The sequence below is a fragment of the Anoplopoma fimbria genome, chromosome 22, assembly GCF_027596085.1.
Source record: "Anoplopoma fimbria isolate UVic2021 breed Golden Eagle Sablefish chromosome 22, Afim_UVic_2022, whole genome shotgun sequence".
Lineage (NCBI taxonomy): Eukaryota > Metazoa > Chordata > Actinopteri > Perciformes > Anoplopomatidae > Anoplopoma > Anoplopoma fimbria.
In genome coordinates this window covers 4,408,960-4,424,048 of record NC_072470.1, presented here as the reverse complement: position 1 = coordinate 4,424,048, position 15,089 = coordinate 4,408,960, and the positions used below count along the sequence as shown (strand labels likewise).

Sequence of the window (15,089 nt, the reverse complement as noted above, 5' to 3'; positions counted from 1 at the left end):
ATTTTTCCACCATTATTCTGCTTACTACTCTTATTATATGAATTTAATGAGTTGTAACGTGACATCTATTACATTTCTTTTCATGCTAGGAGAAGGATCCCTCCTCTGTTGCTCTCCCGTAGGTTTCTTTCCTTTTTCGGCCCCCGTTGTATAAATGTTAAAGCCCTCCTTTCCTTTCTAAAAAAGTATTAAGCAAAGAACAAACATTAATCCTCTTTCAGCATTACTGCTCTGCAAAGGTAACACCGTGCTCTGGGTTTGAAACAAACAAGGTAACTTTCTAAAACGAAACACAAACCACCCCGACACATGTCCCACCTAAGCAGCTTCAACTTTAAACAGCGACTGAAATTTATTTGAATTAAATAAAGTCTTGTACATTTCACAGCTATAGGGGCCTACATAGTAAGCAAAACAAAGTCTACTCTTTGTCCATGTGCAGAACTACACCACAGGGTAGTTCAAGACAGTCCGTCAGTGTGTGAATAAAGGTGAGGGGACGCGGCTGGTGGAGGGAAGAGAAGTGACTCCTCAAGAGATCGGCTGATGAGAAAAAAAGATAAAAGTCCTCAGTTTGTGTGACTTCAGGAAGCATTTTCATGCTGATTCCTTTCCAAAGTTACACATCCATTTAAACAAAAAAAATTTACAGTCTGCAAAATATTTCACCAAATCATCATGCGTTAAAGGCGGATAGCTGAAGTTCTTTGTAATGAACACATAGAGACTGGATTCATGATACTTTAGAGTTATTGTACGGTAAACTGCTCTTTTGTTCCACTCAAAAAGTCATGATTTAACATTTTGTAATGGAACTTTTTAGTTACTGATATTATCATAATCTACTTTGGAAATGTCTCTTGGAGAATCCTGTCTGACTTCCTTAATGTCCCATCCTGCAGCTTCGCTCTCGGCCTGCTGCACCACCTCCTCCGCAGGCTTAAGACAGCACAGCCTGGGAGGTCTTGATGCCAGCCAGGTTGTCCACACTGACGGACTTCCTCATAGTGGATTTACACAGGTCCTTGTACTTGTCCTCGCACAGCCTGGAGATGGCCTGCAGACAGAACCATGAGCATAAAAACTGTTACTACCTAACCAACAAAACAAGGAGAGATGCCATGTTTTTTTTAGTTTTTCTTTTTTTTAAATACAGCATGAATGCAGCGTACTCACCTCCAGTTTTTGGGCGCGCTTGTTGCTGAGCGGCTCCAGAGGGAAACTGAGGTTGTTGTCGTCAGCCAGCGAGCGCAGGTCAAAGTAATACTTGGCGTAAACACTTCCTGGGACGTTGATGTTGAACTGGAGCAGCTCCAGGAAGTGACGCTCCATCTCATTCCTGCAGGAAAACACAAATCCGTCAAATCGGGCTTAGTTGCAACATTTGGGCTGCTTTTAGTTCAATGAGCAGTAAGGCGACACTCACATGTCCTCCACTGTCATCTCTTTGAGGATCTGGCAGTAGTCGACGTTCCACACAGCCTGGTCGTCCCACACCTTGGAGGCCAGCAGAATGGCACCGAGAACAATTCGCTTCCAGTTACAGGGACAGATGTCCATCTCAGCATACGTCAACAGCCTTTCCAGGTACACCTGACAACGCACCCAAACGTCAGGATACACACACATAGCAGTGATAGAGATAAGAGGGTCTCGACATGTTGTTGTGAACTCACCAGAGTGACGATGGCGCACTCGGCCGTGAGCTGAGCGGAGCTGAAGAGCGTCCGTATGAAGCGGTAGATGAGTTTGTGTTCTGGGTCCACCACAGAGTAGTCATCTGGAACCTTCTCTCTCTGTCGGGCAGAGAATCGCCGCCATTTGTGAATCGGCACAGAGCGAATACAGTAAACATGGCTTCTTCATGTAATCAAACAGCTCGACTCACCGACAGAGGGTGCTTCTTCTCGTCGAATATATCCACCGAGCGGTTTGAATCTCTGCAGGAGCAGAACATTGAGGAGACCGTGTTAAACGTGCAAACTGTATGAGATTTCACACATTGTACAAAATGATGCTTTGATTTCATAGCTCATTACTATGAAAGTTCATTACTCGGTTTCCTGACTAATTAACCAACTAACTAAATACCACATAACTGACTACCACTACTTTTTACCATCATAAAAAAAAGTTGCTATGATTCCAATATAGGTTTTAAACTGACTGACTGTCTAACTTACTACTGGTTAAACAGTTATGATACCAATAGAGGTTGAAAAATGAAACCCTAAAGCATACAAAAATGTTTCTATTTCCCAAATAATGGCCAAAAATGTTTCTATGATGCTATGAAAAGGTGACAGACTCCCAAGATTTTCAATAAGTTGACTGTTTCCTTACTACCTATTGACCGCCAACCAAAAATAATATATCTATCTATCAACACATTTACCTTTTTATCTATCTACATATCTATCTATCAATCTACCTACACATCTGTATCTATCTAACTATCTACCTTTCTATCTAGCTACATACATATATACCTTTCTATCTATAGATCTACCTACCTATCTATCTATCTACATATCTACCTTTCTATCTATCTATCTATCTATCTACCTTTCTATCTATCTACATATCTACCTTTCTATCTATCTATCTATCTATCTATCTATCTATCTACATAATTACCTTTCTACAGATCTACATACATATCTACCTTTCTATCTATCTAGCTACATATCTACCTACCTATCTATAGATCTATCTATCTATCTCAAAATGTTGTTGTGATGCCATTTGTTTGTTTCCAACTGACTGACCAACTAACTAACTCCCACCAACTTGCTGCTATTATGACAGAGTTGCATAATCCCAAAACAAATCCTATTCAATCATTAGTTTCTTTCCTATGTAAATTCCCAAGTACCAAACACAAGAAAAACAGTATCACAACAATGTATGAGGTGAAACCTACAACAATATTTAAAACTTTTCCTACCTGTTTTTTATGTGGTAGTATATGGCCAATGTGACGCTGGAACAAAGAGAAACCGACACAGACACAAAAGTGAACCACTGGCTGTGATTTCAATCTTTTCTCACAAAACAAGAGCTCCTATGTTGCGTTAGCATTCTGCATTTCCTGTCTTCCTTTTTCCCCCCTGAAGTTTTACGGGCTTGTATGTAGATCACGTCTGTTGTGAAGGAGGTCTTGATGTCCGCAGTTGAGAAAAATCACGCGTTTGGTTTGTTAACACTCCTGACTCAAACCATTGGACAGTGCTAACTACGGGTTAGCTTGCAGCAGAAAATTTAAATGAAAATAGGTTTTTTGAGAAGTGAAGGAAAAATGCCTTAACTCTTCCCTCCCTCAAAAGCAAACATGCACACTAAAACCATTCAGGATATTTAGAAGACCTAGTGAGGTCACTTACCATTTGATCGTGCTCTTGAGGTTGGGCTGGCTGACTGTGCTATCATCGAGGAATATCGTTGAGCAGGAACTGTACTTTTTGGTCAGGACCCCCGGAGACATCTGCTAGAGGGAGAAGATAAAGCTCATGAATGGAGGGAGGGATACCAGTTTGAACTGAAACATTTAAAAAGACAGCTATTGGCTTGTTTGGGTCCAATTTGTTGTGTGTGTGTGAGTGCATCTTTCTCAATCTCCCTGACTGAAAAACAGCATCATACATACATACATACACACACACATACATACATACATACACACATACCTACACACACTACACACCACACACACACACTACTACCTACCTACCTACACACACACATACCTACACACACACCTACCTACACACACTACCTACACACCTACCTACCTACCTACCTACCTACACACACCTACTACCTACACCACACACACCTACCTACCTACCTACCTACCTACACACACACACCTACCTACCTACACACCTACCACACACCTACCTACCTACCTACTACACACACACACACCTACCTACACACACACACACCTACCTACCTACACACACACCTACCTACCTACCTACCTACCTACCTACCTACCTACCTACTACCTACCTACCACACACACACACCTACCTACCTACACCTACACCTACACACACCTACCTACACACACACTACACACACACACACACACACACACATACACAGACCTGTCACTTACATGATTCAAGTAGTTGCTCTTCCTTTTCTCACGCACTGAAATGAGAAAAGGTGAGAGAGAAAAAAAAATAATAATAAATCAATGAGTTCAGGAGATTCAGAGGGAGAGATTAAAAATCAAATTGTCACATCTTTATCAGAGAAATACTGACCGTCTGTCTGCGACTTGTTGAGGAAGAGAGTGCTGGCTCTGGGGTGGTCTGATGGGTTGGACTCATGGGCCAGTTCTGGAATATGCAAGAATAAAAACATGCATTAAAACTGAGTTGGACCCATTAGTCTATGAAGGGGTCATTTCCACAAAGACAAAAAACAGCAGTGAGATTAACCACCACCACCTCCACCACCACCCACCGTCTGGGAGCTCCCTGTCGCTGATGTGCTGCAGGTAGGTCCCAGTGTCCTCACTCACGTCCTCGGCGGTGGTGATGGGACACTCCTCCAGCTCCACCTCTCTCCTGCGGATCTTGGGACTCTCTCCGGGGGAGATGCAGCAAGACACCGAGCCTCCCATCGTTGACCTACAACAACAGTCCTGCTGCAGCCAGAACCGTTTCCCATAAACCTCAGGAGGAGGGGGGGGATCACCTACTTTAGTCGGACTGACAACACTGCAGAGCGAATCAAAAAGCAATGCACCAAATCTGATCTGCTTTCAAGATGATTTAAATCTTTTTTTTTTGCATGCAAAGTGAAAAATCCTGCAGAATGAGATCTATGCAATGACAGCCGACTGCGGCATGTGCAGGACAGCTGACATCTGCAGGGCGTGTGCGCAGCATAGCACTCGGGCACCTCTGATAGGAATGAAACACGTGGATTTGGATGCTTTTTTTGCACGGTGGGGTGTCTGATAGCAGCTTATTTCAGGGACCAGAGGCCAACAATACAAAGTCAAGTCGTCCAGCTCCCTCCATGGCTGGCCGGCTAACGCTTAGCTTCCGCACCTTCCTGCAGCATGGGCTCTTCAGTCCGTTTTCCCGGGAAAATGAAGCCTCTGTCACAGTTAAATGGAAAACGTGCAAACTCCCTGAATGCACACAGATGTGGAGATGACTAAAGACGCGGACAGGTCGAGAGGATTGTCATTGTTAGAACAGAGAGCCAGAGCTAGCTTTCATATCGTCGCATTTACAGGAGACACGTCTTGGATGTCAAAACCACCGAAGAAGTTAAGTTCAGAGGTAACTTCCGGCGGCTGCTTTTCAAACTAAAAGTCCTCATTGTGGAGTTGACTAACAGTGGAATTTGTAGTGCAATATATTATTATTATTATTATTATTATTATTATTATTATTATTATTATTATTATTATTATTATTATTATTATTATTATTATTATTATTATTATTATTATTATTATATTCCTTTATTGATCCCCATGGGGGAAATTCAAGTGTTGCAGCAGCTCAACTACACAGACACAGACAATAAATACACATACTATACAACTACACAGACAATAAATACACATACTATACAACTACACAGACAATAAATACACATACTATACAACTACACAATAAATACACATACTATACAACTACACAGACAATAAATACACATACTATACAACTACACAGACAATAAATACACATACTATACAACTACACAGACAATAAATACACATACTATACAACTACACAACACAGACAATAAATACACATACTATACAACTACACAATAAATACACATACTATACAACTACACAGACAATAAATACACATACTATACAACTACACAGACAATAAATACACATACTATACAACTACACAGACACAGACAATAAATACACATACTATACAACAAAATAAAGATAGAACAGGAATAAAAATGTACAGTATATATATTCCTTTATTGATCCCCATGGGGGAAATTCGAGTGTTATATAATAATGTAATGTAATATAAATGTATTAATATATTGTAGATTATCAAACATGCTCAGTTATCTAAGTCAGTGGTTCTCAAATGGGGGTACGTGAAGGCACTCCAGGGGGTACGTGAGATTTAAAAAAAATATATATTTAAAATTAGCATCCATTCAAAAATCCTTTAAAAATAGTTATTTAATAAATATTCAATAAAATATAAGTGTAAGTTCATAAACTGAATTTAATGCAACAATGCAATCGTCAGTGTTGACAGTTTAATAAATCAGACACTGATGGCAGAGCGCTGTGTATTACACCTTTTTTTCAACCAAAAATGCTTTGCACTGGTTAGGGGGTACTTGGCTAAAAAGTATTTCACAGGGGGTACATCACTGAAAAAAGGTTGAGAACCACTGATCTAAGTGATAGTGAGTTGTACTGTAATCATAAATTGGTCATATTTCTGCTGCTGTCTGCCATCCCAGTAGACCACAAAACAAAACACTAATAAATCTGTGCAATACAAATACACTGTGCAATATTATAACTATTATATTCTGTCTGTATTTATAAGATTTTTTTTTAGTTATTGTGGATTTTTTATTTTTCTTACTTCTTTACTTCTTTAAAATACTTGGGTTTTTTTCTACTATGTACCTTGTTTACACTATATCTATGCTGCTGTAATCCTGTACATTTCCCCACTGCAGGACTAATAAAGGATTATCTTATCTTATCTTATCTTATCTTGTTTTTATCAACTATTATCATACATTGTATCTCACACATCATGCATCATAATTGCATGTCATTACAGGGGCAAACAATTATGTACATTATGAAAAAAAAAATGAAACAGTGAACAAGATAAGGTGGGTGGTAAAATCTGAAAATAAAATTAAAATGCAACTGTTCAGCCTGAATTTATGCAAAAAAATCTGAGTAAAAATATAAATAGTAAAAAAAAAAATAAAGATGATCAAAGATGGTATTTAATACTAAAATAAATATGGACAATGTCAGACTTGTGAGAATAGAATCACACGCCGAGTAAGGGATTCAAATATGAAAATCAAGTCAAGTTTTGATATTTTGTAATGCACATATTAAACAATAAACATGACAATAAAAACCTGTGCAATACATTACACTGTGCAATAATAGTTAAAATAGTTTTTTCTGTCTGTAAATATTATATTTCAGTTATTGTTGTTTTTCTACTGTTTTTATTGCTTATTTATAATACTTGTTTTTTTTTATTTTTCATTTTTTATTTTTTCTTGTCTTTCTTTACTGTGTCTTGTCTTTCAGCCTGCAAATTTCCCGCTGCGGGACTAATAAAGGATTATCTTATCTTATCTTATCTTAAAAACAAATCTGAATTGTCTCTCTTTATTTGGTTGTTTTTTATTGTTTGTTTTATAACTATATATATATATATATAACTATAATTTAACCTCATGCTTTGAGCAGAAACACAGTCATTATCAATCTCTGTGCCAAGGTCCATAAAATTAAAATTTCTGTGCTTTTATTTTGAAGAACGCATGTGAAACGGAAGCTCTGTTGCTGCTATGTGTTGAGCGCTTCACCCGCAGGCACCGCCCCCTCAATCATATAGAAAACACAGCCGTTGAGAAAAACCTTCTTAGACACGCCCACTTTTAATCCAAGCGTTCCTATTGGTGCGTTTAGCCAAGCTGTTACGTAATTGGATGAAGTGGCTCAATGACGTAGGCTGGGAGTATTTTTACATTTAATTACTTGTTAAATAATAGATATTAACAAAAGGCATTTTTCACTAGTCTTAATTGCATGAATAGCAAACATTTGATTTGTACTAGTCAACATTTAACAGATAAGCTTTCTTTAAAAGTAAAAAGAGATAAGACTCATAATAAAACAGTTAAAACATAATGCCAACAACTGTCTGTAAACTTATAAAAACTCAATGTTTACTGGCATCTATGGCACATAACATAATTCAACATAGATAGATTCCTTAACGATAAATACATCTCTGTGCTCACATCGAGCATGCGTAGTCACGGTGGCCGAGAGGTTAAGGCGTTGGACTCGAAATCCAATGGGGTTTCCCCGCACAGGTTCGAATCCTGTTCGTGACGTCTTTTGGTTTATTTTTTTCCAATGGAAAAAGTTGCTTTGACAGGAAGCCATAGCAAAAATGTATTTTGTATTATGTGTTGTAAGACTCGTATATGACTTATATACGGTTTTAGAATTACTCTAAGCATAGTGCATCCCAGACAAGATTAATTACATGCATTTCCTCAAGTATAGTGGGTTAAATCTAACCACCTTCTATCATATAGGCTTCCCAACTTACTTGAAATTCAAATATATTAATTGATCCAAAAATTGTGGTCTCTGTAAACTAGTTAAATGTTGAACATGGCTGCTCCAAATATGTTTTAATCTCCTAAAATAGGGCTCCACAGACTGATAAAACAACAATCAAGAGATTGCCTCGCCCTCACATAAATAACTGCATTTAGTTTACAATTCTTAGCTTTTATTATAATGTGGCATGTGGCATTGTGCAGCTCCAGGAGCTTCATATATCATGTAGGTCATTTTTATTTTCACATAATTAAACAGACCTGAAAATATCCGATTCCGTGTGCCTAAAAACACATATATGATTTGTGCCAGCTGGGTTACTTTAAGCAGGCAGTGTAAATGTGGACCACGGCTTCAGTGAGCTGCTTTGCATCAAGAGTGCACCGAACCTCAAAGGGAAACTAGTTTTAGTAAGTGGCCAAAGCATTTCTGATGAGCAAAGTTCCATTTATTGTATTATAGTTGTATGATCACAGATCCCCGCATTTTGACAAGTTGTGCTGCACAGAAAATAAATACATGTAATATATGAAAACTGGAGTGTGAATGCTGAAAAAAAAAGGGAAAAAAAGCCATGATTGGACACTTTAGACCTCATATTGTGTCGCTTTCTAATTAGAATAAGATTTTCACAGCGGGACAAGATATACAGTACAATACCTACTGCTTTAATGCGCGCCAACATTCTCTTACCAAATATTCACTACAAAATAAACACGCAATGAATAAATATGTCAACGCTGCACGTCAGCCGTCAGGTTCGTCCAGTGGGTTTTAATTCCCCACCATATGAAATGTGTCAAAGTGTTTCATGAAGCCACAGGCTCGTTTTAATGAGCCTCACTCACAGGAAGTCACAGAGGGCTCAGACCAGAGATGAATGACTTGAAAAAGGTAAGAGGCAAAGTAGTGTGCACCAGCTCAATGTGAAGTGAAGGGAAAATGAAGGCAAAATAATAGAAAAAACAAAGATAAGTCATGCAGTGTGTTTCCAGATACTTACAGTTATATGATTTAAAAAGGTTCACATGCTGTCCGCTCAGACATTCACGTCCAGAGTGAAGGAATAACTTAAAGTACAACACGGATCTTTAGGCTCACTTAGGATGTGCAAAGATAAAAGTACGCTTATCCTTTTATATAAAGGTGATAGAATCCATTTCTTTACCCGTCTACATACTAGAACCATCTGTCCAAACTTAATGCATTTTTTTTTTTACACCTGTTCTTGTTTCCCAGTCGTCTCTCCACCTCCACCTGTTCATCCGTAGTAACGTATCAATCTTACCACATACAGATCCATTGATCTACACATATTGATCTATTCTCTTGTTGTAAATAAACTCCATGAAAAGACCATCAATTAGCCACATAGTTGCATGAATGACATGCTCCTTCATTAGCATTAACACACACTGTGGTATATTTTGACTTAATCACACATGCATTGGCCTGCTGATGGAAATATGTGATGAAATAAATGCTCCAAATATGGATTAATCCGCAGCTGAAAATAGTCCCCAAAGATTTCCTGCTGTTTGAGCCACATTTGCTCAAAACAGTTCAGAAATTAAAGAAAACTGAACTACATTTTTTACATATTTTGGCAGGGACCATGGCAACAGAGAGGGCTGTATTGTTCTTTTATCTTTTCATGGGATTTGTTGCCAATAAGAAAATTAAAGAATAAAACCAGCCTTAATCTTTAAGACTATAAAATCCCCAAACACTTAAATCTATCTAACAAGCTCTCTCTTTGGAAATCTGATCCAAGTCCAGTTCAATAACAATGATCTGTTCAGTAACACTGCGTCCCTAAACCTAACACCTCAGCTGAGCAGTGGTGTAACGCCTCCCTGTGCTTTGTATTTTTTCCTTTGCGGTGGTAGTGATTATCAAACGACTGCATTTGTGTCCTTGCAGAGAAGTTTCCTTGAACACAACAAACCTCTGATCAGCATGCCGATCTTGTGTCCTTTTATCTTTAACCTCCGGCATGCAAGTACAATTCCATCACAAGTAAATATTCTCCTATTTTGCACATCTAAAAATCGTCTTTTGTTCTGAATTGTTCTCCAGCTGGTCGTGGAAATGTCCCTCCTCCGGGTTGTGCTGCATTAAATATCTTCCCTCCTGCTTAGAAATGTGGATTCAGGGAAATAGAGGTAGGGTGTTGCGGTAAATATTGTCCTCTGGTCATTTTGTGACCCGTGCTATAGTTCCCTGGTAACCTGCTTTCTTGCTAACGGCCGTTCCTATTCCCCCATGAAACAGTAACAGCAAAGGAGAACAGTCCCTGCAGCGTTACATCACCTCCTGTCTTCAGGCTCGGGAGCTCTCCCTCCTGAAGGGAGGTGCGGCCTCGCTCGTTGGCGTGAGAGTGGACAGTGCTCAGTAGCGCCCCCTGTGGTTAGTCCGGGACATGGTGAGGGGCAGAGACACGGAGGACAGAGAGGAGACCTCCCAGTAGAGAGAGCGGGACAGGAAGAGCTGGTAGAGGATCACCATGGAGATGGACTGGCAGAGGATGACACCGATAGTCACCACCTGCAGAGAGAGAAGGGAGACAGTTAGAGACAGAGGAGGAAGTAAGCTTTTACTGCAGCTAGAAGTTAAACTCTCACCCTTAAAAACATTTGTAATTCACTACTCTCTAGCTCTAGAAAGTACTTTAAATTACTAAATAATGCAAGAATTACTAGCTTAAGTCTGATAATTGGACCAAAACTGCAGTGATTCAACTAGAAAAACAACTGCACAAACCTGTTAACTGTTAGCAACTACAGCGTTTTACTGCACTAGAAGATTATATAGAATATATTACAGTTATTTTAAATAGGTAAAATGAGGGTTTAGGTATAAGGTTACTGTCCTCCAAAATGCTATAGACCTCCAATATGGTGCCAAAGGTCACATTCCCCAGCCTGAAAAACTCTCTCTCAGACTAACTGATCAGTAAAAGTCACTTCGCTTTGCTAAAAATGTGATTTGTTTCGCGAGTTCGAACCTTCGCCCTCTGGTGCTCGTAGAAGACGACCGACAGGAGGAAGAGGACGGGATGACAGAGGAACCACAGGAAGCATCCCTGCAGAGAAACACAACGAACACCATGTGACCCCCCCCTGAAGAACTGTGGGTAAAATATACGAGTGTGTGTTTGCACGAGTGCACTGTGAACGTTACCTTGGCGAAGCAGAGGTAGAAGTCTCTCTTCAGGGTGCTCCTCTCCGTGGAGATGATCTGGTAGAGGACGGAGGCCAGCAGCAGGGCCAGGCCCACTCTCAGAGCCATGAGGAGGAGACCCGGTAGACTCTGCTGGGCGTGGTAGCTGTGATGCTGACTCTCTGTATCTGAGCACTGCTCCCACAGCAGCAACGCCGCCTGAAAACAACAGTTTAACTCGCAATAGCTCTGCTTTTATTTGGCTTTTTACCAAATTCATAACTTACTAAAATCATTATCAGCCTAACAGATGAGTTCAAGAACGTTTCGGTGTATTCTTTGTACCTGTACGACGCCTCCACCTACAGCGACGGCCGTTGAAGCTTTAGACTGCTCCCACTGCAGAGGCCTGGACTGAGGCTTCCTGCCGCGGCCCAGAGTCCAGCCCACGCACAGACTCAGCAACATGTACAGCATGGACACCTGGGACACCATGTCCCAGACTGCACGGGGAACAGGAAGTGGAATAAGTCCGTTACGTTAACTAAATCAAGCCTCAAATGCATTTAGAAATATACGTATCAGGCATATTTAAGAGAGAGGAACATACATTCTGCCAGGCTGCCCATCAGAGGAATACCTGTCCCATCTCTGGAATACCTGCAGAACACCATGGGAGGGAATAGAAAACACATTAGTACATTAGTTTAATACATAACTGAAAGAAAGAGGAAAAAAAACCACTTAATCACAAAGCTAAAAACAATCAAAGGCTACTTACTTAAAACCTTTATGCTGAATTGGTAATGAAAACATAAATAAATGCATTACAAAACATCTCGTCATGCACACAAAAGTATGTTTATTTTGAGAGTTTTTTTTGCTCTTTGTGACTAAAAACTATTTCATGGAAAGACAATCTGAGAAGGAAACTTCTCGGTTGAATTTGCTCACAAGCTAAATAGATTGGAAACCATTAAGCTAATATTAAAAAAAATGGTATAATATAGACTGCTTAGATTCCACCTGGCCAAGTGGATGTAGTTGCAGAGAGCGGAGCAGCCCTGGAGGGCCAGCGCCGTGGTCAGCACTTTGAGGACGGTGTGCATGGGGCCTCCTTTCCTCAGAGCCTGGGACAGAGGCTTTAAGTAGATACAGCAGGCGATGAAGTAGGCCAGCAGCAGCAGGAAGTAAAAGGTATGGAGACCTGGGAGAGAGAGAAAACACAAAAAACGAGTCAAGAGGAAACATTTTGTCCCGCATGAATGATGCAGATCACTCAGGACCAATCCCTGCGTCCTCCAAAGACTCGGAGTTTCAAAGATTTGACATAGCATGTGGTCAAACCATGAAGCACTTTCCCCCCCCATTTTAATATTTAACAACTTTTTATTAGCACCACACATAAAGCAGTGGATGTGGAAAACTGTATATAGACAGAAAACGCGTGGATAGAACTCTCAATTCAAGCCGATTTGGGATCCCCTACTTTGTTGCATTAATAATTAAATACAAATTGTCCCGACAGCCTATCAGCTGCGGTGACGGGAGTTTTTTTTCGGATGTCTGACCTGCTCCCTCTGCGCTGAAGTGCTCCAGAGGATTTCCAGCCGAGTCAGGGTTCAACAGCAAGATAGTAAAACTGAGATCAGGGTGATGAGGAATCACTGCATTTTCCTGGACACACAGACAGAAAACAGAGAGAGAGAGAGGAAGAAAAATAAAACGACTGCTCTCTTGATTCAGTTCAGATTTAATGTCCATGTCGGTGTTTTTGAAGGTGAGGTTAGATCATGTTACCTGACACGTATATCTGTCAGCATACAGGACCTGCCAGGTGGTAGGAGAGGACTGACGAGGGATCGACTGGTTGTGTTCTTCCTCGTTGAATAAAACTGTGGCAGGAGGACAAACACGGTGAGGTGAGGCGACGGTGTGCGGATGAATCACATCACATCCATAAATATCAGCTGTCTGTATTAGTGAACGCTGGTTCTTACTGGTGAACCGAGCTATGGAGAGCCTCTCGGGGCAGCTGAGGTTGTCCAGGTAAGAGCCCATGCCCTGATACAGCAGCAATCTGGACTCCTGCTCTATGGCCAGAGCGGAGTTCTCCAGCCGGCACACCAACAGACCATTATCACCTGCTGGGGCACAGACACGGGACAGGGGTCGACAAATCAATAAATCATAAATATGCTCGATAGACTATTATATAAAAGGAACAACAGATGCTTGTCGCCGTAGTGCATATTCTAAAGCACATGCACAAGCATACTAGTGGAGAGCAAGGTAGTTCTCCAATCAGAGGGTCGGTGGTTCGATACCCGGCTTCGGCAGTCGATGTGTCCTTGGGCAAGACACTTAACCCCAAGTTGCTCCCGAAGGCTTGCCATCGGTGTGGACTGGATGTTGCATGAATGTTAGTTAGAGTCTGATGGTGGCACCTTGCATGGTAGCCTGTCATCAGTGTGTGAATGGGTGAATGATATGTAATATACTACTGACTGTAAGTCGCTTTGGATAAAAGCGTCTGCTAAATGACTGTAATGTAATGTAATGTAATATAAAATGGTCTTAGAAGCTCCAGATTTCTTTAGTAAGTTTACCCCCTGCTGGAGGAAGACAGACAAACCAGCTCAGTGGAGCCTGTAGCTGACCTTTGACCTCCCTCTTGGTGTGTGTGTGTGTGTGTGTGTGTGTGTGTGTGTGTGTGTGTGTGTGTGTGTGTGTGTGGTTAGGGGCAGACAGTCTAGATTCTACTTGTAGTGGTTAACCAGGCTGTAATTTGATGATTTATATGCACAATCTCAAAAAAAAACAACAACACATTAAGTGTCCTGCAGCAAGAAAGTCACATTAAATAGGAAAAATATGCAAAAAATACTGCAGGTGCAAAGAATAAAACAGAGGATATGCAACAAAAAAACAAAAAACTTACTACACCCTCTTGCCACGTCATGTTTCAAATGCATACTGGAGTATGAGCTCTCCCTCATCATGTCATTACCTTGGTACATGAATGTGGTGATGAACTGGCCGTTCTGCTGTCTCGCCACCTCGCTTTTAAAAAGTCCTGTCACACTTTTCCCCAAGGCCTCCGAGCCGAGCAGCACCACCACCACAAGACCCACTGACACGCACGACATCATCACCTCCTGCACGTCAACACCATCCACACAACGCAGAGCTGATGAGTTCAATGAGCCACGACGCCAGAAGAGAACCAGGTGCGTCAAGTTCTGCAGAGTGAGACCAGAAGTGAGGTGTTTCTGCACGCAAATAAAAGCCCTGTAAGTGGATGAGAATAATTCATCAGTAAATGGTGTACAGTGGGGAAAAAAACACCTTGGAATTTATTATGAATTAGGTGTTAAATTGGTCTATAATGGACTGTAATTATAGCTGTAATAGTTGTTCTGTCTGTGCATGTAATATTTCAATTATTGTGGATTTTACTGTTTTTTATTTTACTGTTTTTTATTTGTATAGTATGTGTATTTATTGTCTGTGTAGTTGTATAGTATGTATTTATTTATTGTCTGTGTAGTTGTATAGTATGTGTATTTAT

General features: G+C 40.5%; 2 protein-coding genes and 1 non-coding gene across 4 annotated transcripts; 1 reads left to right on the top strand and 2 right to left on the bottom strand.

Moving 5' to 3' along the window:
* Positions 1–351: 351 nt before the first annotated feature.
* Positions 352–5,288, bottom strand: LOC129111823 (cyclin-Y-like protein 1). Of its 2 annotated transcripts, none has more exons than XM_054623947.1 (10): positions 4,477–5,288; positions 4,275–4,349; positions 4,124–4,158; positions 3,384–3,487; positions 2,948–2,983; positions 1,889–1,940; positions 1,677–1,796; positions 1,427–1,593; positions 1,177–1,339; positions 352–1,057 (listed from the first exon to the last, which is right to left on the bottom strand). In XM_054623947.1, exons 1-10 carry the CDS (start codon positions 4,634–4,636, stop codon positions 941–943), a joined length of 1,029 nt encoding a protein of 342 aa, XP_054479922.1. In that variant the 5' UTR covers positions 4,637–5,288; the 3' UTR covers positions 352–940. The 2 variants fall into 2 exon arrangements, with proteins under 2 accessions (XP_054479922.1, XP_054479923.1); XM_054623948.1 differs by having other exon boundaries at positions 3,384–3,484.
* Positions 5,289–8,039: 2,751 nt separating this feature from the next.
* On the top strand, positions 8,040–8,121 carry trnas-cga (transfer RNA serine (anticodon CGA)). Its single transcript has one exon. It is a non-coding gene; the product is annotated as a tRNA-Ser (tRNA).
* Positions 8,122–8,803: 682 nt separating this feature from the next.
* Positions 8,804–14,755, bottom strand: gpr180 (G protein-coupled receptor 180). The gene is made up of 10 exons (XM_054623647.1): positions 14,529–14,755; positions 13,519–13,662; positions 13,319–13,413; positions 13,090–13,195; positions 12,545–12,725; positions 12,129–12,178; positions 11,864–12,021; positions 11,540–11,737; positions 11,364–11,441; positions 8,804–10,903 (listed from the first exon to the last, which is right to left on the bottom strand). The coding sequence occupies exons 1-10, from the start codon at positions 14,668–14,670 to the stop codon at positions 10,748–10,750; spliced, it is 1,308 nt and encodes a 435-aa protein (XP_054479622.1). The 5' UTR covers positions 14,671–14,755; the 3' UTR covers positions 8,804–10,747.
* Between the last annotated feature and the right edge of the window lie 334 nt (positions 14,756–15,089).

Coding starts and splice junctions, on each gene's coding strand:
- gpr180 (XM_054623647.1), bottom strand. CDS start 14,670: ATGATGTCGTGCGTGTCAGTGGGTCTTGTGGTGGTGGTGCTGCTCGGC. Junction 13,196..13,318: donor CTGACAGATATACGTGTCAG/GTAACATGATCT, acceptor CTGTGTGTCCAG/GAAAATGCAGTGATTCCTCA. Junction 12,022..12,128: donor GATGGGCAGCCTGGCAGAAT/GTATGTTCCTCT, acceptor TTCCCCGTGCAG/TCTGGGACATGGTGTCCCAG.
- LOC129111823 (XM_054623947.1), bottom strand. CDS start 4,636: ATGGGAGGCTCGGTGTCTTGCTGCATCTCCCCCGGAGAGAGTCCCAAG. Junction 1,797..1,888: donor AGAAGAAGCACCCTCTGTCG/GTGAGTCGAGCT, acceptor TCTGCCCGACAG/AGAGAGAAGGTTCCAGATGA. Junction 1,340..1,426: donor GAGATGACAGTGGAGGACAT/GTGAGTGTCGCC, acceptor GTTTTCCTGCAG/GAATGAGATGGAGCGTCACT.